Source organism: Sceloporus occidentalis, unplaced genomic scaffold (genome assembly GCF_023333645.1).
Source record: "Sceloporus occidentalis isolate IW3139 unplaced genomic scaffold, rSceOcc1.0.p SCAF_5, whole genome shotgun sequence".
Classification (NCBI taxonomy): Eukaryota; Metazoa; Chordata; class Lepidosauria; order Squamata; family Phrynosomatidae; genus Sceloporus; species Sceloporus occidentalis.
The window spans coordinates 26295465-26320869 of NW_028316985.1; the positions used below are offsets into that span (position 1 = coordinate 26295465).

The 25405-nt window shown below is 39.8% G+C and overlaps 1 protein-coding gene across 1 annotated transcript in view; it reads left to right on the forward strand.

Moving 5' to 3' along the window:
• Positions 1–25405, forward strand: part of TBXAS1 (thromboxane A synthase 1) — a 353042-nt gene that overhangs the window by 228241 nt on the left and 99396 nt on the right. The window contains exons 7-8 of the mRNA XM_089527937.1: positions 3242–3390; positions 9430–9560. Coding sequence (XP_089384063.1) covers positions 3242–3390; positions 9430–9560 — 280 coding nt within the window. The remainder of the gene's footprint in view (positions 1–3241; positions 3391–9429; positions 9561–25405) is intronic.

Below are 25405 nucleotides of genomic sequence, written 5' to 3' on the forward strand. Positions count from 1 at the left end.
ATAGGGACTTGAAATAGTTAACAACAAATTTAAATCAATACAGGTTAAAAAAAAATAGAAAACATTAAAATGTAGATACAAAGTTTTAAAAAACAATTAAACAATTTTAAAAAGTTAAAAACATTACACATTAAAAATTAAAAAGTATTAATTAAAATGTATTAAAATGCATTGGTAGTCCCAACTAGAGGAGACCAACAACAGGAGACCCACTGAATGAACTCTTAAGTGCCAGTGGTTCTGGAGGTCAAGACTACTGTGCTCTAATAAGAATTTTCATATAGAGATTTTGCTTGCTTGCTTCAAAGAAGGGACAAGCTAGCTTGCAGGAGGAGATTTTAATTAGAAACTAAAGTGCTAATTGGACCAGGTAGGCTAGTAAAATAATTAATAGTCATCATATATGTATATTTACTAATATTTACATCCTATCCTTTGGGGGGCAAAAAAGCCTTTGCAAAGCAGCTTAAGAATAAGAGGTAGATAAAAAAAAGAAGAAATATTTTTCAAATATTCAAAGTACTTTGCATATATTATGAGAGGTTGCTTGCACACTTGGAGCCCCTTTCTACTATTGTGGCTCCCTTTCCTTTCCTTCCGTAACTCACTTAATTTGGGAAGCATAATTATGGAAATGGATTTAAAATGGTTTTGTGTCACCAAGCACTTAATATTGCACTATGTTGGCAGAAAATTTCCTTTCCCGGTGCCAAGATCCTTTCAGAATGTTTGTTCACAAATAAGTCTCTTCCAGCAAAGGCCTTTTCCAATGTCAATTAAAAATTTTCCTGTTTACAAGTCCTACTTCTTTATTGCTTCCTGTTGATCAGGGCTGAGGGTTACTGATGAATAACCTCTTAATTGCAACTTGAATATTCCCTTAATTGTCTTAGTCCCAGTTGCTCTTCCTGCAGTGGAAGGGGCTTTAATTGCTGTTACCTTGCATTATTACATCTATATGTAAAGTGTAGGACTGTAAACACTGTCCCCACTTAGAAAAGCATTTACAGCCCTAGGCTTTCAGTGGATGCCTACTGGAAGGGAAGATATCATAATACTCCTGTGCATCAAAGACTTTGCATTTGTGAGTCAGGGGAAGGAGAGGACATGTTCTGCAATGCCTTCTCTATACGGCCCCTAGACAAAGGTTTCTAAATCATATTTTCCACTCTTTTTCCAATCAACCTCCCCTTGAGCAGTTTTGTATCCTATTGGGCAGCAATGCATATATTACCACTATGCTTGCAAAATCTACCTTGGCTGCAAGTAAGTTAAAGATCTAAGGATCAGAATCATTCATAAGAATTACATGGAGATGATGAAGATACATGGTACCTGATCCAGGGGTCTTTTAATTTAATCTATACTAATGATGATTGTATATTTTTGCATTTGTATATTTTTGTGACACTTGCTTGTTACCTGTTTTCTGTTTTAAATTTATTACTGTTATTGTAGTTTATTTGTTTGTATTTTACCTTAATTATATTGAATTGTAATAGCTAATAGTTTTAGCAATAAACAAACCTGGTACATCTATATAATTTCTATTATTTTTATTTTTATTTTGTCCACAGCAATTTAGCACTGTTTTACTGTTTAAAAGATGAAACCATTTACAAATATTCTCATGTGAATCACAATGGCTTGAGAGTCTAGTGCTAAGGTTTATATCATCCAGTGCAGTAACTCATGGTGCCATCCCCCTCATTGAGCTCCTCCTATACCACACCATACAGAATACCGAGTAATGTTTTTGTTTGTACTAATGTTACTCATAAATTGTTAATTCCCATATATCACTGAATGTAATGGCAATGGTAGTGACAAAAAACAAGCAAAATTAAAATTATATATTTAAATTACAATATTTTATACTCAGGAAGGGCATTTTAGAAACTGGAAAATTTATGTGTGTGTATGTGCCCTCTGGGTGGCTGTCAATTTATGGCGACAACAGTTTTATCTGCACTGTAGAAATAATCCAATTTGACATTGCTTTAACTGCCATGGTTCAATGCTATGGAATTCTGGAATTGTAGTTTCGTGACACATTACCTTTCTCTGTCAGAGATCTGTGGTGCCACAACAAATTACAAATCCCAGAATTCTACAGCATTGAGCCATGGTAGTTAAAGTGGTGTCAAACTGGATTGTTTCTGCAGTGTGGATGCAGCTCACATGGATTTCATAGAGTTTTTCTTAGGCAAGGAATTACCCCTTTTTAATTTCTGAAAATAATAAAATATTTGTTAGTTAATTAGTTATTTCATCTATATGTCACCTTTCTCCCAGATAAAATTGTTTAAAAACTTTACAGTAAAATTGTACATACAATCAAAATCATCTTAACAGCCAAAGCTGGCTCTTCCCAGTTGTAAAGAAAAACTGCCAATATAATATATTATGTTAATACAGTAAGCCCTCCATATCCATAGATTCTGCATCCACAGATTCAATCATCCATGACTTCAAAATAATTTTTAAAATTCCAAAAGAAGCCTTTATTTTGCCATTTTATATAAGGCTATTGTATATAATGTAACTCGAGAGCATCCACAGATTTTGGTACCATTAGAACCAAATCCCAGTGGATGTTAACAGTCCACTCTATGTAAATTATTATAAATCTGGGCTCAATGTTTGTATCTATGCTGATATATTGCTACATAGGTGAGAGCCAGGACTGAGCAAGACAAAAAAGTGAGTTCTGTTCAGTAGGAACTATTTCACACCTGCATGGAGATTATTTGATTACTCTGGTCTGAATTCTATATACCTAGTGAGTAGCATATTATATCTGATATTATATATGAGAGCCCATTCAACAATGTGGTTATCATATGTAAGTATCAACTGATGGAACACCTTTATGAGAACCAACTCAAGAATATGTTTGAAAGCTAGGGTGCAAATTACAGAAAGTTAACTGTCTTTAGAACCATTCATTGCAGTGTTTTGCATTTTGTAATTCAAAAGTACAAGGGCCTTTACTACTGATAAAACAGAAACTATGAACCTTGTTCAGAATCATTTTCAAAGGAAACTGTGTATAATTTTATATTTTGTAATTAATATTGCCTGACATGATGAAAGGGGTTTTTAAGGATTTGATGCAAATAAAAACTCAAAACGAACTTAAATAATCTAACTCAGACTTCTGAAAATATATTGTGCCAAAACAGAAATGTATAGTGATTAAAAGTGGAAGCTAATATCAACATTCTTTAATTTGATGTAGGAATTATGGCTGCTTTACTCTGGATGTTGTTGCTAGTGTGGCTTTTGGTACCCAAGTGGACTCCTACAAGAACCCAAATGATGCTTTTGTTAAGAACTCAAGAATATTCTTTGAACCTCTATTGTCTAGACCTCTCTTAATCCTTACCAGTAAGTATATCATCACATTGTTGAGTATATATGGCTCTTTAAGTAATGATATATTCCACATTGAAAGGTGTTTCCAGCTGATGTTTTTGGAATGGAACTGTGAACCAGTCCAACAAACTCATGTGTTTATTATTATTATTAACTGTATTTAAATTCATTTATGTCTGATAAAATTTATTTTCTTCTAATGGATTTTTGTAATTGACTGGTTGACGAGGAAGGACCTTTTAATGGGGTACTGAACCTTTTAAAACTGGTATGCTTTTAAAATTGCTTTTGATCTAATTGTGTCATAATGTAATAATTGTATTAATTAATTAAATAAAATATTTATACTGTGCTCTATATCAAAGATCTCAGGGTGGCTTACAAAAAGCATTAAGACATATTATACAGTTTAAAACAAGAAAATGATTACATTAACTGAAAAGGAATATTAAACTTCAGTAATAAGTTAAAAACAGATTTTAAAGGTTTTAAAAACTATGTACAATACCAGTGTATTTGGAATGAGTTAATGAGGCCCAAAGTCTTAGATGAACAGCCATGTTTTAACATGACACCTAAATTACCTGAGTTGGTACTAGTCAGCCCTCAAGGGGGAGGGAATTCCACAATTTGGAGTAGCATGACTGAGAAGGCCATCTCTCATGTCCCAACATAGTGTATTGACCTTACTAGTAGGACACAGAGGAAGACCAATCCAACAGATCATAATTCTTGGGCATATAAGGAGAGGTGTTTCTTCAATACTGAGATTCCACCCTGTTTAGAAATTTAAATATCATCACAATCACCTTGAATGCAGAATGAAAACATATTGGCAATCAGTGCAATTCTTTTAAGACTGACATGATACGCTGTCTATGTGGTATTCCAGCCAGCAGTTGAACGGCTGCATTTTGTGCTAGCTGCAGCTTCCAAGTCTTCTTCAACAGCACCCCACATAGAGGACATTACAGTAGTCTAACTGGGAGGTTAATGGTGCATGGACTACTTTAGCTAGATTATTTTTAATTTGTGTTTTTAACTCTTGTTTTTAATGTTGAATTGCTGTACATTGATGTTTATACTTATCGTTTGTTGTTATTAAGATGTTGTAACCTGCCTTGATCTCAAGGAAAGGCGGGCTATAAATAAATGATTTATTTATTATTATTATTTATCTCTGTCCAAGAAAAATCATAGCTTGACACTGACACTGGCACCAGGCCCTCCATGCCACAGAGGCCACTTGGGCCTCCAGTGACAAGGATGAATCTAGGACCATTCCCAAGCTAAATACCCGCTCCTTCAGGATGGTACAACTCCATCCATAATTTATTTACTTGTGTTTAATATTACAGCACACTGTACTTTTACAGTACCTATTTTTTAATCTCATTGCAACCTTTTTTTAATGTCTTGTAACAGAGACGTAGCCAAGGGGGGGGGGTCTGTGGGGTCCAGATCCCCCCTTCCGTTAGATATAATGAATGGTTTATGCCACTGTGCCGCTGCACCCAAGCCCCATTATAATAGTGGCACTTAGTCTGGACCCCCCTTCCCAAAATCCTGGCTACGTCCCTGCTTGTAACTTGTCTGGAGAGAGCCATTATGGTATAGTGGTTTGCGCACTGGACTATAACTCTGGAGACCAGTGTTTGAATCCTTGCTTGATCATGGAAATCCCACTGGGTAACCTTGGGCAAGTCACACTGTCTCATCCTCAGAGAAAGGCAATGGCAAACCTCCTCTGAACAAATCTTGCCAAGAAAACCCTGTGATAGGTTTACCTTGGATTCACTCTCCATAAGTTGGCAATAATAATAATAATAATAATAATAATAATAAAATTTATTTATATACCGCCCTTCTTAGAATCAGGGCGGTGTACAACAAAAGGCATACAACAATATAATAATACAAACATAATTTAAAAACAGTACAGTACAATAAAAACAATAAAATTCGTGCCAGCTTGACAATGCTGACGGACGGGGGGGGGGGGAGGGGAGAGCATTCTGGGGCGAAATAGTCAGGGGTAGGCCTGCTCGAAGAAGTAGGTTTTCAGCCCCTTCTTAAATTGGGCTAGGGAGGTGGCTAAGTGGAGCTCAAGGGGCAGCGAGTTCCAGAGGTTGGGGGCCGAGATGGTGAAGGCCCTCCTAGAGGTGGAAGCTAATCTAGCCTTTGGAACTCTTAGAAGTTGCTGCCCAGATGATCTGAGTGTGCGGGGCGGATTATATGGAGAGAGGCGGTCCTCCAGATACCCTGGGCCCAAGCCATTTAGGGCTTTATAGGTAATAACCAACACCTTGTACTGCGCCCGGAAGCGAATAGGCAGCCAGTGAAGATCTTTAAGCACTGGTGTTATATGACCTGAAGGCATGCAGCAGCAGGAGCAGCTGCTACAATTTGTCTGAAGTTCTAGTTTGGGAGAAAGGCAAGAGATAAATCAAATAAATACATTAACATTCTCAAAGAGACAAGGTTTTAGGGAAAGTTTGGTTGGAACATTTGCAATAAGTGTTCTCAGAGTGCCCTCTGCTGCTATAGAGTCTCTTGTTTCCTACTCTGAACAGCCAGTAACTTTGCCCGCTCATTCATAGAAATCCACTGGATGACCTTAGGCATGTTACACTTTCTCAACCTCAAAGAAGACAAAAGCAAACCCCCTCTAAACAAATCTTGCCAAGAAAACCCCACAATAGGTTCGTCTTAGGGATGGAAATGATGAAAGAACAGAACAAGAGCAGCAGAAACTGTGCCCTGGGAAGGGCTTAGTCTGACTGCAGACAGAAAAAGGTGAAGGCAAAGAGGGTATGTGCTCTTCAGACCACAGTGGAATGGAAATAATATATCGTATATACTCAATTATAAGTCGAGAAATTTATGCCCCAAAATGGACTCCAAAATCATGGATCAACTTATATATGGGGCAATAAGCTAATACTGCTTATAAAGTTCCTAAAAGAAGTGCCCACCCTTCCTTCATAGCCAGGGATCATTAAAAAGGTCCCTGTTTGAGTCCCCGCATACTGTCCTCTGTGTGTGTGCATACAGCGCGCCCGCGCCATACGCGGGTGTGCCATACGTGGCCTTGAGCATACGCGCTCAAACCGCGGGGCGTGCACGGGGCAGAAGGGGCGGCGCGTCCCATTCAATTGAATGGGCGCCCGCGTCCGTTGTGCCCTGCGCGCGCCCGCGCCGCCGCGCCGCAACGCACGAGCCCCATTGTTTCCAATGGGGCTCGAGCATAGGCGGAATTCGCCTTATGCGGAGGGATCCGGAACTTATCCCTCAGCCTTCCTTCATACCCAGAGCTAACAAACAGCTTCTGAGACAAGGGTGAGAGAGAGAAAGAATTTGCCTCCCTGTTTGAGTCCCTGCACTGCTCTTCTGTCTCTCTCTGTGTGTATTATCCCTCAGCCTTCCTTTGTAGCCCGAACTAACCAACAGCTGGTGAGGCAAGGGAGAGAGAGTATGCCAAGACTTGTACCCCGTTTTGCAAGCCATGAGCCTTGGAAATCCTGGGGGTAATGTGAAGAGAGAGAGAGAGAGGTTTGTACCCTGTTTTGCAAGCCATGAGCCTTGGAAATCATGGAGGTAAAGGGAGGGAGGGAGGGAGTGTGCGTGCCGAGATTTGTTTCCCCATTTTCCATGCCAAGTCTGTGACCCTTGGGAGAGGCCCAGAGAGGGAGAAGGAGCGGGGGAAGTGGTGCTTTGTTTCCCCCTTTAGATCTTTTGTAACATGCCCCAGTGTTTGACCCTCGACTTATCCACGGGTTATATCAAAATCCAAAATTTTGGCACCCAAAACTGCCCTTGAGGTTGGCTTATGCACGAGTATATATGGTACATCAAATCAGTTTTCTATAATGAATTTTGGGACTGGTAGTCCAAGTCTCATTCTCTGTCAGGAAAGGTATGCTGCATTTAGAATTCTTAGCACTCTCCAGTGCAAATTACAAATGATAGGCTGGAACCATAGAAGTTAAAGTGGAATAATATCAGTATAATTGTATAGTGTGAATGGGCTCTTGGCTTCCTTTCTAGTGTGAAGGCACGTTACTGGATTCTTACAACAAAGGAAATGAGATTGTTTGCAAGACTGAGATGAACAACTCCCCAGTTACTTTATCTTGCTTTTGAACATTCCTTGGGTACCTGCTGTACCTGGAGCTTGGAAATTTGACTTGTTTTAATTACCATTCCCAGGATCCCTCCAGCTTCCAGACTGGGAAGTTGTTTTTCACACAAGTAACATCTCCATGCTTTCACTTAACCTTGGTCCCATCACATGAAATCTCTTCCCGGCTTATCAAAATCTTGAAATTATGTCAAATACTTGCAGGCTAGAACTTATTTGTATTTGGTTTGGATATTTGCATTTTTTTTTCCTATTCTGATATGTAGAACATTTCAAGATTTTGGTAAAAGTTACTGGAAGGAGAGGTTCATGTGAGTAGAGTTTAAGAATACATGTGGCCAAATATCTGACACCTCTGAGATGTCCAAAGGTAAAATTCTAATAATCATTTTATAAAGCTCAAATATGAATATACCAAATATGGCTATACAGTACATACCAAAAAAGTTTAGAAGTCATGTTGTTGTTGTTGCTGTTGTTATGTTTCTTCAAATTGTTTCTGACTTATGGCAACCTAAGACAAACCTATTATGGGATTTCCTAAAGCTGAGAGTATGTAACTCATCCAAGGTCACCCTGTGGATTTCCAGGACCCAGTGGCGAATTGAACCCTGGTCTCCAGAGTCCTAGTCCAATGGTCAAACCACTATACCACTCTGGCTCTACCTAAAGCTTCTACTTAATATTATTAATATTTTATCTCTTTTCAGAAGTCATAGAAAGACATAAAATATTAGTAATATTAGGTAAAAGCATTACCATTATAAGCACATTAAAATGCTATAAGCCATGTATCTGATATACTTTCATAAAGAGTTTTCAGAAATTAACTTCTTTGTACTTTCTTTTATTGTTCTCTCTATTTTAATATCAGATAGCAATCACTTTACAACAGGAATCATTGATCAAGGCTCAAATCTGGGCATTGAACACAAACTAAGTATTTATGAATATTACACAGCAGTGCAATAGGTGCAAAAGAAAAGCATTTCAGGGAAAAAATTCTTACTGTGAAAAAACCTTGAGTGACCTTCTACTTCATGGTTCACTTGGTTAAAGGCTACATTTACACAAAACCTTCCTGCAGTCATGAGAGTAAAGTCATGTCTTAGAACTCTGTAAATACAGTTTGATGCAGTAAAAGTGCAGTTAAGTCCCTTTGGAGCAGTAGGTGTGAACATAAATAAAGTATTAAATGAGGCAATGTAGTTTCTAAAGCAAGACAGGGTGACAGAAATGAAATTAATGTAAACTCCCAATCGCATTTTCAGACCTGTCTTATCTCTTGGCTTGTAGAGTTTTCTCCATCCCAACAAGACACATAATGAATTAACTGTATTCCTTTCAGCCTATGCGGCAGTACTGTAGAATCATTAAATCACTTTGAATTTTTTTCCTTCCAGAGAATGTTGTAAAGCAGACTAGACTTTCAGAGGACATCTTACAAAAAAGTGCATGCTTATCTCAATAATCTGGTTTAGAAAGACTGTGAAGTCCTATCAACAGAAGAAAGAACATAAGAGAATGCAAAGATACAGTCATGCTAGTCTGTAGAATCAGTATGTAGAGAGATCTTGTAGCACCTTTGAGACTAACTAAAAGAAAGAAGTTGGCAGCATGAGCTTTTGTAGACTTAAATCTACTTCCTCAGATGTGTTTAGAGGTCTCTACTCTTATGTTGTAGAGATGTAACATTTTGAACAATACCTTCAGAATCCCTCACCACTGACCATGCTGGCTGGGGGAATCTGGATGGCATAGTAACCTTGCCAAGTGCTGGGAAGTGTTAATATAGTCATGGGATATGGTGTGTATGTGTGTGTCAGAACAGAGGAGAAAAAACATAAAGTGAAGGGTTGATTATAGTTGCATTCATTGCTTATGTTCCTTTTTTGAACCTCTCTTAAAAGTTGCATTTCCATTCATCATGATCCCCCTGCTACGGATTTTACCAGATAAGAAGCGAGCTGAGGTGAATGGATTTTTTATAGACACCATTAAGAATATGATTGCTTTGAGAGATCAGCAAGACCCAAATGAGGTAAGACATTTTCTGTGTAAGAAAGAGATCTGATAGACCAAAACAAGCTCCATTTAATCCAGCACCCTGTGTTCATCAAGTATAACTTGATTCTCTTGCAAGCCCATGAATAGTAACGCTTCCCTGTCATTTCCCCCCAGTATCTGCTTTTCAGAGATATGCTGCCTCCACTTACTCTGCGGACAATATCAAAACTGATACAAAAGGCCTTGGTCCATACTCAAAAGTGTGCCCAACTTGGCATGCTCAACAGTTCAGTTGATTGCTTTGATCTTGACTTCTACATGGTTTTGCACTTCATGATATTCATTGCAAGTGGAACTTGTGAAAAGGATACAAGAATTTTTGCTTTTCTGGTGTTCACATTAAAACTAGAATAGAAAATGGCACTCAGAGTTTAATCTTGCAGAATTCCTGACCCAGTTATGCTGTCCATTTAAAAGCATAACATTTCTTCAGATTCTCACTTTTTAAACTTTTATAAGCATTTATTTTCCTTTCATCATGTTATTCCTTGACCATGCCTCTCCCTAAACCCACCTCTGCCACCATATGTGGAGGTTTCACCCTTTTTATCCCACCATGCTGCAACCAAATTTCAGTTTATATTCCATCACTCTGCCACCAATTGTGAGGATTCCTCTTGGGTAATCCCACCACTGTGGTTTCTACTCTTTAACTCACCAACTGAAGACTTCCATGGCGCTCACTACAGTCTTTCCCTGATCCCCATCTTCTGCCACAATATAAGGACTTCCTTCTTTCTCATTTCTGTGACACTCACTGTGGGGACTGTATAAATTCCTTTGAGGTACCTATGGGAATTTATGCAACCTTTGTCCTTGATTTGTTGTCCTTGCATGACTTTTTGACTTGGGGTTTTCTTGGCAAGATTTGTTCAGAGGGGCTTTGCCTCTGAGGCTGAGAAAGCATGACTTGCCCTAGGTCACCCAGTGAGTTTCCATGGGAATTCAAACCCTGGTCACCAGAGTTGCAGTCCAATGCTCAAACCACTACACCATGCTGGCTCTCAGTCGGCAATTTGAATCTGGAGAAAAGTGCTCTGGTAAACAGCCAAAGTCAAATGCAGATCTGAGATATGAGTTGAATTGATTCATTTAGCTGTTCCTGTTGCCCTTTCATGATGTGATGTGAGCTAATCAGCGAGTTCCAGAACTGCAGAAATTAAAATCATTAATTAATGAGTGGCATAGAAAGTAAGCATACCACAGTGCATGGCATACAAAATACCAGCTGTGCAAAGATCTTAAAACCCTGGAAAGAATTAAGTTTGAACATCAGATTTTTTAAAAATGTCAAATGTGATTATGTGGAAGAAAAGAGAAGGTGGTGGTATTATTATTACTATTATTAATAATACTACAGCGACTACTACTTCTTATACCCTGCCCTTTTCCTGTTCTAAGATGCAAGATGGCTTACCTTGAGTAAGATACCAAATACAGTGTGCCTGCACCATACGCAGCTTTCAGTTTATGCTGAAGCCGCACTGTAATAAAAAGAATGGCATGGTGTGCATGCCGTGCCACATGCGTGAGTCCCATTGTTTTCAATGGGGCTCAAGCATACACATTTTTGCCTTATGTGTGTGTATGTGTGTGTGTGTGGCCAGAATGGATCCCCTGTGTAAGGGAAGGGCCCACTGTACAGAAGTTAAAAATATCGTTAAAATATAGTTGTTAAAAACAACAAATAAAATACAGATCGACAGTATAGCAAAGTTCGATAATGGTCAGTCCCCTTGAGCTGTCACACTTCAAGTGCCTGCCAGAATTAAAAAAAATATGTCATAACCTGCCTGTGGAAAGATAGCTAGGAGGATCCCAATCTAGCCTTTTCAGGAAGGGAGTTCCAGATCCTGGGAGTAACCATTGAGAAGGTCCTTTCCTATGTTCCCACCAGATATACCTGTAGGGTGGTGAAGGAGAGAGAAGTTTATATGAAATGTTTATTTCTAGGCTGAATATGCTTCTTCTTTGTGTCCCACAAAATAATCATGCTGTGGGAAGTTTAAACGTATTTCCATTTTGTCTCTAGAGATATATTTGTGATTTACATGCCACTTCATAAGGTCATATGCTCTCTTCTGATTTTGTGCATTGATAACAATTGTACAACAATTGTAAAGCTGTAAAATAATTGCACACCTGCATCTCCTCTGGAAAACTTCTGCATGATGATTTTTTATGTTCACATTTTGAAATGACTTGTACACTTGAAAATGATTTACATTAAAATCATTCAGGGTGTTTGACAACAAGGACACTCTCTTTTCTAAGTTTGCCTTTGTGTCCAAGTTTATTGTTGTGCTAATGGCTCTAAGGTTCTAAAGTGAGGCTCAAGTGTATTGTATTGTTGTTAACTTCAGCATTCTTTAGCTTATTTCACCTTGAACAAAGTGAAATTCTAAATACATTCTCATAGAATGGTTAGCTGAGAATCTTAATGCATGAGGCAGGTAACTCACATTTGCCTCAAGATAATAGCACCTTATTACATGGCATCGTCCCTCTTCTATTGTTATCCTGTGGGAGACCATTTTAAAAGTATTTCTTTTTATTGACAGGGGGAAAAAACCCTATTAATAACCTCCTTTCCCACTTCTGTAGTGCTATGATTCACTAGACAAAAGAGCAATTGCGGTTTTATACTACTTTTGGGTAGTCAGTGGGTGTGCTTTGGGTGGGGGAAATGTAGTGATCAGGAGAGACAGAGAAGCCACTAACATCACCCTACCTGATTTTTGAGCCCTTTTCTGTCTCTGCAATGCTATGGTGTGCTAACGGTACCCTTATTCTCTCTCTTTTATTCATACACACACTAGAGATTATCAGATGAGGGATGTCCCAACCTTTTCCTGTCCTTCTCATGCAATCACAGGAAGGGCTTTCAAATGGGATTTGTGCTTATTGCATCCGGGAAGTGCACATGATGACGATCTCGCAAGAGGCTTTCAGATGAAGTTGTGCAGATCCCATCATGATCCCACCATTAACCTGTCATGAAAGCAATGTTTGGAAGCATTTTGCATTAATGGAAATTTATGTTAATGCAATGTCGCTTTAATGATAGGTTAATGGTGGCATTGGTGCTATGATTTGAAAGCCTTTTGTGCCATCACAGTCATGGACGGGTTAAGGACAGGATAAGGACAGGGGAGAGATTCCTTCCCTATCCCATCCTCATGTGAAAATCTCCACTGTCACATGTAGCTGAAAACACAAGTGGAAAAAGCCAAACCAGTCTTCTAGTTTAATAAAGCATTAATACCCTACCTCTTTCTTGCTATGTCTTCCTTCACACATAATAATTGTTGCACAAGGATAGACCAGACAAAACTTTCAACCACCAGCAATTAGTTTAGATTGGGAGGGAGCCCCCACAGGGATCAAATAGGGGGGAGAGGGCCTTTTTGAAGGTAACACTGATTTCTGTGTGTGCCAAACTAGGAAAAGGAGTCGGGATAAAGTCCTGAAGCTTATCATATGTGCAAGGAAAGTGAGAAATTGCAGTTGAACTGCATTTTAACAAACAATGCTATTGCAGCAGGAGAGGCCCTCCCTTCAGTAAAGCTCTGAAGTGAGAACTTTTACTTCCAATTTTATTGCATTTAGATGTGGACTTTAATTTCCTGTAATTGGGCATGTGTCATATGCCTGCAAAAGCAGCAAACATTTTATTAATGAAGTCCTTTATCTCCTTGATCTTCAGTTGGTAATATGGGCAACAACAGTTTTTTAGAAAAAGAAAAAAATGTTAAGATGTGAAGGAGGACAAAATTCTTGTTTTTATAGAAGAGATTTTATTTATTTTAGATATTTTTATACTGCTTTTTAAGGCAACCTCGCAATGTAACTTACATAAAATAATGAAAAAACCTTGAAATTATATTCATGGCCTCTTTGTGAAGACTTCTCCAAACCTTACAGTTTACTTCTTATATCTTACTGCATCCCTAATATCCAATGAAGCCATACTCACCAAACTGGCTTCTAAAGAAATGTAGCACTAAGTAAAAGTTTCAAGGGGACAGTGTTTCTCTCCCAATAACATCAAGTGGAAGAAAAGGCTAACCATGGTGAGAAGGAAAGTATCCCAGACTCTGGTTTCTGCTACTGGCTTTTAAACGATGCGACAGAGCCGTTTTAGTACGCTGCCCTTGCAATAGAAAAATGAGTAGAGCTAAACTGTTGTGTTTCAGATGACATATGGAATCCTTAGAAAACTTTTGGTTTTCAGAGGGGTATTGTTTGTAATCTGCCTTTTCTTTAATCAGTGACAATATGGTTATTGTACCTTACTCTAGTCATTTGATAGTTTCCCCTGGAAGTAAAATGCTTTTTGTCGCTCTGCCTGCCTACCTTTCTCTCCTATATATGCTCTCCTATTTCAAAATGTACCTTAAATCACATACAATGAGAAAATTAATTTTAAAAAAGCAGGCACAACAATAATAGCAAAAGTAAAGCAATGTAAAAAGTAAAGTCATCAGAGATAACTGCCTGAATAAAAACAGTTTACATAAAAACTAAAAGTGTGAAGAGATTGTATTTCATAAAGCTGGTGTATCTCTGTGAGTGTGCATTTATGTAATCATACTCAGCACTTTGAGTCTCTTGTAAAGTATTTTTACAAACACTGGGTTATTGCTTAAGGCAGATGAATGAAAAGTATTGTCAGATAAGAGCCCTTATAAATTTTAAATGAGTTTCATAAAAGCTACCACCAAATGTAAACCAGCCCAAACAGGGAATTTCTAAAACACACAATTCCTCCTCAGTTTTCCCACAACTTCCTATCATGTAAACTGTCATGTGCATAAATAATTCATCATTCTTTAATCAGCCCTAGAGGAACATTGACCGCAATGTCATTTCCATCTGAGTGGCTTTTTAAAACCAAAAATATATTTAAAAAATAAAAATTGAGGTATATGTCTGCTTGCTGCATAAAATCAGTAAAACATGCAGGCCAGAACTTGAGTTAATTGGCTCTTTTGCTGTGATTCTGTATGAAAGGAAAATGACTTAATGGGAACTTGAAGGCAACAAGACCTCTTAGAATTTTCACCACCTTATTGAAACATGAGCTTTCACAGGAAGAAAATGTCTACAGACGAGGTAACAGAAAATATTTTATTCTTAATTCAGTTCAGATTTGGGGCCCATTGAATCAGCTTTTCTCCACCATTTCCTTTTCCAAACTTATTTTCTCTTTTACCTACTATGCAGCACGCTAGAAGTCTTATTCCTTACAATCGGCAGGAAAAAAGAGGGGTTAAAGAATTAACAGACTATGGAGAAACAGAATGGTTCCCAATTGGCAAAGGGGTCTGGCAAGGCTGCATACTATCACCCTCTCTATTCAAGCTGTATGCAGAAAATATTGTACACACAGCAAACTTAGACTCAAAAGCAGGATGAGTTTAAATCAGGGGAATAAACATTAACCACCTAAGATACGCAGATGACACAATACTACTAGCAGAAGCCAACAACGACCTAGAGCAATTACTGAAGAAGATTAAGGAGGAAAGTGCCAAAGAAAGCTTAATGCTAAACATTAAGAAAACAAAAATGATGACCACAAAAGATCTTTAAGAATTCATCCTAGACAACAAGAAAACTGAAATAGTCAAAGAGTTCTCATACCTTGGATCATATACTGACCAGAATAGAGACAGCAGTCAAGAAATCAGAAGACTAGGAATTGGAAGGGCAGCTATGAAAGAACTAGACAAGATCCTGAAGTGTAAAAGTAAACTCCAAACACTAAAGTGAAGACAATCCAAACCTTTGTATTCCTCATCACAATGTATGGACGTAATTGTTGGACAGTGAAGAAAGCTGATAGAAAGAAAATCAGCTCATGTAAGATGTGGTGCTGGAGAAGAGTGCTGAGGATACTGTAGATGGCCAAGAAGATGAACAAATAGGTCCCAGAACAGATCAAGCCCGAACTCTGCCTGAAATCAGGATGACTAAATTGACACTGTTGTACTTTGGTCACATCATGAGAAAGAATGAGGTAGGGGGAAGCAGAAAAGAGAGGAAGACCACACGCCAAATGTGTAGACTCAATCAGGCAGGCCACAAACCTGAGCCTGCAGGATTTGAGCAGAGCAGTGGAGGACAGGAGGTCTTTGAGATGTCTCATCCATTCGGTTGCCATGAGTTGAAGTTGACTCAAGGAAAGCTAAAAATAAAGGATCAAGAAAGGAACATGAGAGCATGTGGCTATCATCTTCCTTCCTCTTCATCAGAGCACTAAAAGACATGTGTTTGGCCTGCTACCCAAAATATTTAGGCTTTTTCTAGAGGGGGAAGCCTCTCTCCCCGCCCCACCCAGTATGTTTGATTTAAAGAATAATGTACGCATTATCTTACTCTTCCTGCAATATGCTCTGTTGAAGAACACATCACTTGAATTTAAAATGTTTCAATTAAAGGCCAAACTATTCAGGTCTGTTAGAGGGACAAATGGGCACAATTGCTATCAAGAAAGATTCTGTAATTTTAATTAAAAATATAAATAGAAAAAAAATAGCAATGTAACTTGTTCTCCTGCAAGCTTTCACTGATACCTTAATGAATACTGTTATGTCTGTAAGTTTGCTCCAAAAGTCCAGTTGCAATGTTCCATGCTAGTTTTAACCCTACAATTGGTTTCCACTTATGGGAACAATTCTCATTGAATTGGATGTGATTTAGGTCTGAGCTGACTTGTATAAGTATTGTGCTGTTATAATACAAAGGTGTTCCAGCCAAGGTTTGGAGACTGCTATGTCTTGTAGTGGCTGGACCTGGACAGCCAGCAACAAAGGATTCCGGCCTCAGAGGGATCAAAGTTACTGTATATATTCAACTGTAAGCTGACTTCACGTATAAGTCAAGGTTACGTTTTGGTGCCAAAATTATGGATTTTGCCATGACCCATGGATAGTTTGAGAGTAAAACTTGGACGCTTCTGCAGTGTGTGTATGTGTGCATATGGCAAGAGAGACTCTCATTGAGGCTTTTTGCTTCATTGTTTCAGCCAGATGTGCAGGTGGGAGACAGCAATAAACAAACAGCAATATCAATTAATCGCTCAGGACTCTTTCTGCTTGGTGCAAGAGAGAAATAAACTGCTCTGCTGACTGCATGGGGAAATCTGAAGGATCTGCTAACACATTACCATAGTAATCCATAAATAAATTGACCTAGGATTTGGAGGTCAATTTTTGAGCATAAAGTTTTAGACTTATAGACAAATATATATGGTAATATTACACAGGAAACCTGTGCCAAAATCATGAAGCTACAAAACAAAATATAATACAGCTTTCAGGGTGTTACAATCTGGTGAGGCAACAGTGTTTGGGGGAAGGTGTTTTTTAACCTTTCCTTCCTCCTTATCTGGACCCTCCCAAAAGTTACAGTTATGTGCTAAGAATGGGGAAAATCTGTATTTTTTTTCCTTTTGGGGCTAAGAACAGCTTTCTCTGAGGGATTGTGATTTCAGTTAGGAAAATGGCAGGTGTTGGAAAAATTACTGTTTGAACCACTGCTCCCCTTGCTCACCAAACTGGCCAGAAGATTATGGAAGGAAGAATCTAGGGGGAGGGAAGAAAGAATAGAAGAAACGGAAAAAAAGAAAAACTAAGGGAAAAAAGCTTTACACAGCTCTGACCTATCTTGACCCTGGCCCTCCCACTTCTGGAATGTAAACCCCTACTGGCTATGGGATTCCATTAGTTATTATTCAAACAAGTAATTTCTCCAAGATGTGAAAAGAAAATTGCACTGATAAAAGCTCTGCATATCACTGTGTCCATAATGCACATAAGTACATACTATTTCATTTTACAACCTATTCTGAATCTTGAAATAGAACATTCATCTGATGAAGAAAGATTATATATTTGTCACAAGATCCCTTTTGCTTAAAATAATGAACTTACTAAGCAGAGCTGGCACTATCACAAGCTTAAGTGAGACAAGGTTGGCAAATTGTCAAGGTCCATTTTGTTCTGAAGAGCTGTCAATGCTCTGCACAGCTTTCCAAAGCTGAGAATATCCCCAGTGCATGATTCTGAGAAATCCTTTGTAGGAAAGGAATGTAGAAAATAGGTTCCTGTAGAGCCTGGTTCTGAGGTTTTTAGGAAGTAGTTGCTTCTATATAGCTATTGCTGCCATCGTAGCTACACATCTGCAGAGATCTAGAGATCTTTATGCAGCTGTAGCTGCCAACACTGCCTCCTCCTCCCTTTTCAAAAGTGGGAGCTTCAAGCACTCTGGCACTGCTGCCTCCTCCTCCTCCTCTTTGGAGGGGAGTCTTCACCACTGTTGCTTCCTTCTCCTCCTCTGACAGGTAAGTAGTGTTTGTAAGAAATGCTGCATCTTTTTCTTTCTTGGGCTGCTGCCACGCTATGAAATCAATGCTGTTTGACATTATTTTAACCGCCATGGCTCGATCGTTTGGAATCCTGGGATTTGTAATGTGTTATGGCACCAGAGCTCTCTGAGAGAGAAGACTAAATATCTTACAAACTACAAATCCCAGAATTCCATAGCATTGTCAAACTGCATTAATTCTGCAATGTAGATACAGCCTTGGATCTAGGTCAAGCTTAGATCAAGGGGCTTGGTGGTTGAGGATGCTCAGAAAGAGAGTCAGATGTGTTAGCAAGGTTGCCCCCAACACAGATACATCCTCTTTGTTCTCAGAGGACAGACACAGCTGTGTTGTCCCTCCTGGGCATCTGGGTGCTACTGCCCTGCAGTACTTTATGAGCACATGGGAGCACCAATGGGAGTCATGGATCACTCCATTATTTGCATCACAGCACTATAAAGAGGTGATGGTTGCAGTCTTTTACAGGCAAATAAATTAACATTTTTCAAATTCTTATCCTGTTTACAAAATTTAAACCTCTCACACTCCAACATTAGCCAGCTGCTCATATTAGCAAACAAAGCAACCTCAGCGCCAAGAACAATTTAGAAACATTTTAGAAACAGCCTGTCTTAAAACATACAATATTGAAAGGAGACATGGCCTGAAGTTTAATAAACTTGAAGCCTAGGAAGTAAATTCCAGAGCTGAGAAAGTGCTGCCCTCAAGCTTAGATATGTACAAATCTAGAGCCTGTCAAGTCAAGCACTAGCAGTCTTCAATATCTTCAGCTGAAAAAAAGTGAAAAGGGAGATTCAATGATAAAAAGAATTAGAATGAATACAGATGTACCCTTTGAGTTCAGATTTTTTTTTTTTTAACTATGGAACTGGGTTATGAAATGAGTTTTCTTCTGAGCTTATAGCTGTCTCCTATAAATTCAAACATACAGGCTCTGGAACAAATTGTGATTGCATGTTCCTGTCCTACCATGCTTTCCATTCTTCTGTTCATGCACCAACATGCAATGTATATCTGTATGGAGTCTTCTGATTTCTCACACTGGTAACCCTGACATATCTGCTGAATTTAACAGGTCGTTTTCACTTCACACCTACACCATGAGATAGATTAAACCAGCACTGGGGACTCTATAGGCCTACAAATGTTTTTTTTAAAATACTCCAACCACTAGCCAGATTGATCAGTGAACATGGATGATGAGATATGTAGTCCAGAAATATCTTTTGTGTCATAGGTTCCTAACCCTTAATCAGACTGAGAGAGTAGTAACTTGCTTCCGGCTGCACTGTTAGCTTCACAAATGAACCTATATTGTATTTATTTGTTTTTTCCTTCAGTGAGTTCATGGTGACCTACATAGTACCTCAAAGTTCCTCCCCACTCTTTAGTGTAATAACAAACCTGTGAAGTAAATCAGGCTGAGAGAATCTGAGTGATTAAAGGTCACTCACTGAATTTCATAGATTTTTCAAGGCCTGGTCCAACACTGTAATGACACTGTCTTTTTTTTAACCAAAAACAATCTACTCTTTTGAGTTGTATCCAAGTCCAAGTTGAACTTCTTTAAATCAGCCAGAGAGAATAAGGTCGAAAATACTTTAGCTCCCAGTGGATTCAATGGGACTTAAATATGCTTACGTGAAACACCGTAGGGTCACATTTGATTCCTGGTTGATTGTTCCAAGTAAAGAAGAAAATCCTCCAAATGAATGGTTTAATCTATCAGTGTGGCTTCCCGCAGATACTTCTTAAGCATAGTTCCAACAGATATCTCATTAATCACAACTTGGTGATATTTCTTAATATCTTTGCTGACATTGTAACCAGAAGTGAACATTCAGGACTAGAATTTGGAGGTTTCATTTGTTAAATGGGCATTCAGTATTTTCAATTAAAGATAAATATCAGAATTCAGTTTAAAGAAGGAACTTGAGACTGACACTTAATATGTCTGACCTTGGAGAAGGGAATTGTGTTGAATCACATTCTTGGGTTTCATATTCCTGTATTTTATTGGATGGCTGTGAAGTTTAGAAATGGAGATTTAAAGAAAGATTATTAATGCAGTTGAATGTGCCTTGCTCTGTATGGCTTGGGTTCATTCTTCTAATGTGCAACACAAAGCTTGCTATTTCCATGAGGAATTGCTTCTCAGAATGACCAGGCAGTGTTTAAAAACACTAATGAGCAGGAAAGGTATGGCCGGGAGCAGCCATGTCTCAAACTATAATGGAAGGTGTCTTAGAAAGACAGGAAGAGACTCCTACCTACACTGCAGTGTTAGGCTTTAATCCTCTTATGAAACTATGCCAGACGAGTGTCTTTCACATAATAATGATGATAGCAACACCAATTGGTTTTTCTGATAGATAGTTTATTGTACAAAAAAACAGGGGGATATATAATCTATAATGAGTATCCATTTTGCCAAGTTGTCTCCCATTTGTGCTGGTGTAGTATTTTTCTACAACAATTATTTTGTTGCTAAGAAAAGATGACATGCAAATACCTTTCTGTGTTGAGGAGAAATTGGGGGAAGATGGAGACAGGTGCCATGCATGAAGCCTATTTGTCTATTTACCTTCCCACTTACCCAGTGGGATGCCATAACCCGGCGGCCCCCGTGACAAACCCATTTTTGGGGGCCCCCTCCCGGTCCCGGGCCAGTTTGGCCCCCAGCCCCTGGTTTGGGGCCTGCGTGGCGCCAACCCACCTTCCCCTGCCTCCTCGTGTGGCCGCGCCACCCACCTCCTCCTCCGTTTGGAAGCGAAGGAGGAGGCGGTGCGTGGGGGGAGGGTGGCGGGGAGGTGGGGAGGGGGCGCGGGCGTGTACAGGAGGCGCACCTCCTTCTCCTCCTCCTCCGTTCCAAGCCTCCCTTCCTTTCTTCCTCCTTCCTCCTTCCTTCCTCCTCCTCCTCTGCCTCCCAGCCCAGGCCCAAGCGGAGGAGGAGGCAGAGGTGCCTGCCTGGCTTGGCGCTCCCTGCGTGCGTGCGCGCACCAAGGCAGCAGGCACTGGCAGGCAGCCACCCACCACCTCCTCCACCTGGCGCGCCTCCATGCTGGGCACTTCCTTGGGCCCGGGAGGAGGAGGCTGAGGTGGAGGTGGCTGGCTGCCTGCCTCCTGCCTTGGCGCGCAAGCGGGGGGAGCGCACCAAGGCAGCCAACCACCGCCTCCTCCGCTTGGGCCTGGGCTGGGAGGCAGAGGAGGAGGAGGGAGGAAGGGAGGAAGAAGGAAGGGAGGAGGAGGAGGGAGGAAGGAAGGAGGGAGGAAAGAAGGAGGAAGGAGGGAAGAAGGAAGGGAGGAGGAGGAGGAGGGAGGAAGGAAGGAAGAAGGGGGAGGAAGGAAGGAAGGAGGGAGGGAGGAAGGAGGAAAGGGGAGGAAGGAAGGAGGGAGGAAGGAAGGAAGGACAAGGAGGAAGAAGAGGAGGAGGAGGAAGAGGATAGTGATGATGATGAAATGAGCCAGCTTCTGAGGCACGACCAGTGTAAGTTGCTCTCATTTTTACAAACTCATGCACAGTGAAAAAAAACCAAAGTCCCTTGACCAAGTACACACTTCTGAGAAGAACAGTTGAATCCAAGGGCAAACCCACTTCTTGTTAAACCACCTTGACATATTCAGTATGAAATCCAAAGAGTTTGGTTACGGAATAAGCCTCTGAAATATGCAAGAGATTGCCATGTTAAGTAAAGCCATGTTCAATGCCCAAATGTGCTGTTTGGAATGGGGGGAGGGGAGTGGCCAGAAAGGGAAAGTCTATTTCTGTCATCTGTCTAGGAATAAAGCCCAAATGTCCTCCATTTTGATCATGCCTAAGAAACATGTATTTATATTAAAAATTTTTAAAACCATCAAATTTTTCCGTGTGTCCTCCATTTTTAAAAAATGTGCCGTACATTTGAAATTTTTGTCCTACATTTGTCCTACATTTGTCCCGGTTTGGAGGTCCAGACTTATGGCAATGCTAACCGCATCAGGTGACACCCTAAGGAAGGTGACACCACTGCTACATCTGCATTTTGGCAGGAAAGGGCTGTGGAATTCACCTGTATCTGTTTAAAAATGTTTTAAAATGACATTTTCTGGCCAAAGAGGACTTGTGGGGCCACAGGCAGGAGTGTAGTCCAAACACACTTTATTGAGGAAACAGGTTGAGATGTGAAGAGCCAGAGGTTATGACAGAGAGATGAAGTCTGATGGGACTTTATAGACAATACCGTCTGGTGGCTTCTCGGCCATTGGGGTGGTTAATCTACTCCTGGTTTTAGTATGCATTTCCAAAGAGTGAGTGAGTGAGTGAGTGAGTGAGTGAGTGAGTGAGTGAGTGAGTGAGTATTTATTTATTTATTTATTTATTTATACATACATACATACATACTTGCTAGAATATTTATATCCTACCCTACACCTGAAGATGTAAAAAAATAAGTAATAAGAAAAATAATCATGAAGCTCGACATGTGTAGCAGGGTTGGTCCAATGTATTTATTTGTCTGAGACAGAGTAGCAAATACAGTCGCCCCACCATATCTATGGGGGATCTATTCTGCCCCTGCCCCCCTGAATACCAAAATCTGTAGATGCTCAAGTTCCATTGTCCCCAATGATGGTATGTGGATTCAGATGTGCCACCACTGGGGACAACTGCACTGTAATTGCAGACACAGGAAGAGCCCGCAGGAGGAGGAGGAAGACCAGGACAAGCAGGCAGTGCCAGGTCAGCCAGATAGATACTTGCTGCCCTGAGGGAAAATTTGCCAGGCACCGGAGGGCACAGATGGGCAGAGGGGCAAGGGTGGCTGCCAGGAGAGGGGTGTGGGGTATCCTTGGCAGAGCCTCTGCTGCTGCTGCTGCTAACTCCTGGCCAACCTGGTTTTGGGTGGTCCTCCCTCCTCCATGCCCCATGGAGTGGGTGGCACCCACCCTGGCACCTCCCAGTTCTTCCTACTGCCCTACCAGCTGCCCTGTGACCCTTCTTCTCCCCAGGCACCCCTCGCCTGGCTGCAGAAACAAGGTGGGTGCTACCTGCATGGTGTACAAAAAATTGTTAACCTGCATTTTTAATGCAAACTAAATCCTCAACTGTGAAGATTCTCTCTCATCCAAGATTGTTTTCATCAGGGCTTCCTAACATTTCAAACATTCATTTTTGACCATGTTAGAATATCTTTGAATATTCTTTCCATCCCCAATTTTTAGGGTATGTGGCCTTACTGAGTAGTGAAAGAGTAATATCACATGGTTATAAGTTCTGGATTGTGCTGGATTGTAGGTATTGAGGTGACAGTGAAGTAGATTGGGGTGTGTGGCTTGCTATAGTTAGATTTTTGTTGTGGTGGTGGTAACTGAAAGTACAAAAAGAAAGAAAGAAAGAGAGCCGGCATGGTGTAACGGCTTGACTGTTAAGACTAGGACTCTGGGGACCACTGAAACCCACTGACTTACCTTGAGTAAGTCACACTTTCTCAGCCTCAGAGGAAGGCAAAGGCATACTCCCACTGAACAAATCTTGCCAAGAAAACTCCATGATAGAGTCACCTTGGGATCGCTGTAAGTTGGAAATGACTTGAAGGCATGCAACAAGAACAACAAGGATGAAAAATAAAAATTGAAAATGGGAACGTAACTGTTATTTCTTGAAAACTGATACTTAATTATAGTGAACTATTTTCTCAAATTTTGGAACTATAACTAATTACTTTGTTAAAAATAGCTTTCCAATTTCTGCCAGAGGAGAGATTCAACCTGTCCCACTATCATCCTTGTCTTCAGGAAGATTGGCAGGAGTGCTTTTCTCTATTCTGTGGCATCTAGTGCAGTTCCCTGAACTTTCTGAACACATGAAAAATATTAAACATGCCTATTAAACCAGAAAAGAAAAGAATTCAATTTTTTTCATAATTACATACAAAAATGTAGGTCTGTCTTCCTCCTTCCATTGACACACTTTCCATCTAGTTCTTGGGGGATTTATTTCAAAGACTTCAGAAAGCCTCGGAACAAACCATTAAAGCCAGATTCAGAGAGAGCTGAGTGCACTTAAGCTCTTTTGAAATCAATGGAAATTCAGCACATCAGTAAAAGTGCTTACATTCAATTGATTTCATTTAATTTTGTACCCTAGATGGTACCCTAAGGCTAAACTCCATTTGTAGGTTTAGAGAATATGATATTGTTTCCCAGAGTGTACGCACTAATTTCTTTTATCTCACTGTCATCCCTGCTTAAACATATTTTTTGAAGACTGGATGAACATGAATGCATGAATGACAGGGCCTTTCTAATGATTCTAATGATACCTTCCTGGGAGGAGTGAAAAAATTCTCTATCTCCAGCCTTTAAAGGGTCTTCCAATAGCATTCATTGTACAACCTAATCCTAAGAAGCTGAAACATTTGCATCATTATTCAGAGACATAGCCATGTTAGTCTAGAATGTCAGTATGAAAAGGGGTCTTGTAGCACCTTTGAGACCAACTGATAGAAGGAAGTTGTAGTATAAGCTTTTGTTGACTTCAGATGTATGGAGAGGAAATAGACTAAGCTAATGCTACAACTTTTTGCACAGCTAGTCTCAAAGGTGCTACAAGATCCTTTTGCATTTGGATAATTAGGTATTTAATTGAGCAGGGGGCCTAATTGATTGTGAGTCTACACAAATGTCAGTTTCTAATTTTTAAAAATTAAAAACATAGCCACTGTGGTCTAAAAATGACATTAGATATAACACTGTTAGAATTTGTTTTTTGTTTTTTTCTTAAGATGGCATGGAGGGAGTATGAAGAAATGGCAGTATTTTAGCTGCCATTGTTTTTCCAGTTTCCTCCCAAGATCCACTAAGATTCACCAAATCCTTACACTTAATTTTTTCCTTTAGTGGCAAAGAGGCACAGGGGGGAGTGATTAGTAATACTTCTCCATATCATAGTTCTAACATAGGTGCTGGAAGGTACTACTACACTTTTTGTAAGAGGAACGGACAGTCATAGAACCAGTGATAGTTGGAGACGTCCATCTTAGCATTTCATCAAACTTTAAAGGAGCTACATATGGTGCTTTACATATTTTGGCAGATGTGTTTTAGCACCTTTGAAGTCTGGATTAAAACCCAGAATCAATTTGTTACCTCAATGGCATGAAAACCATAAGCCCCCAACACATGGAATTTTTGTACCACAACTAGTTGGATCTTCTAACCCACAAATTATAAAAGATAGTGACGTTGTTTAGGCAATCACCTCACTTTAAAAAGCTAAGATATGAACACTTGCACTTGTACAGCCTATTTATCCTTACCTTCTTGGCCCCCTGTGATTAAGGCACTATTCCTCCATGGTATGGGTTGGACTGGATGGCCCTTGTGTTCTCTTCCAACTCTTTGATTCTTTGATTCTAAGACCAGAGGTATTCAGTTACTTTGGAATG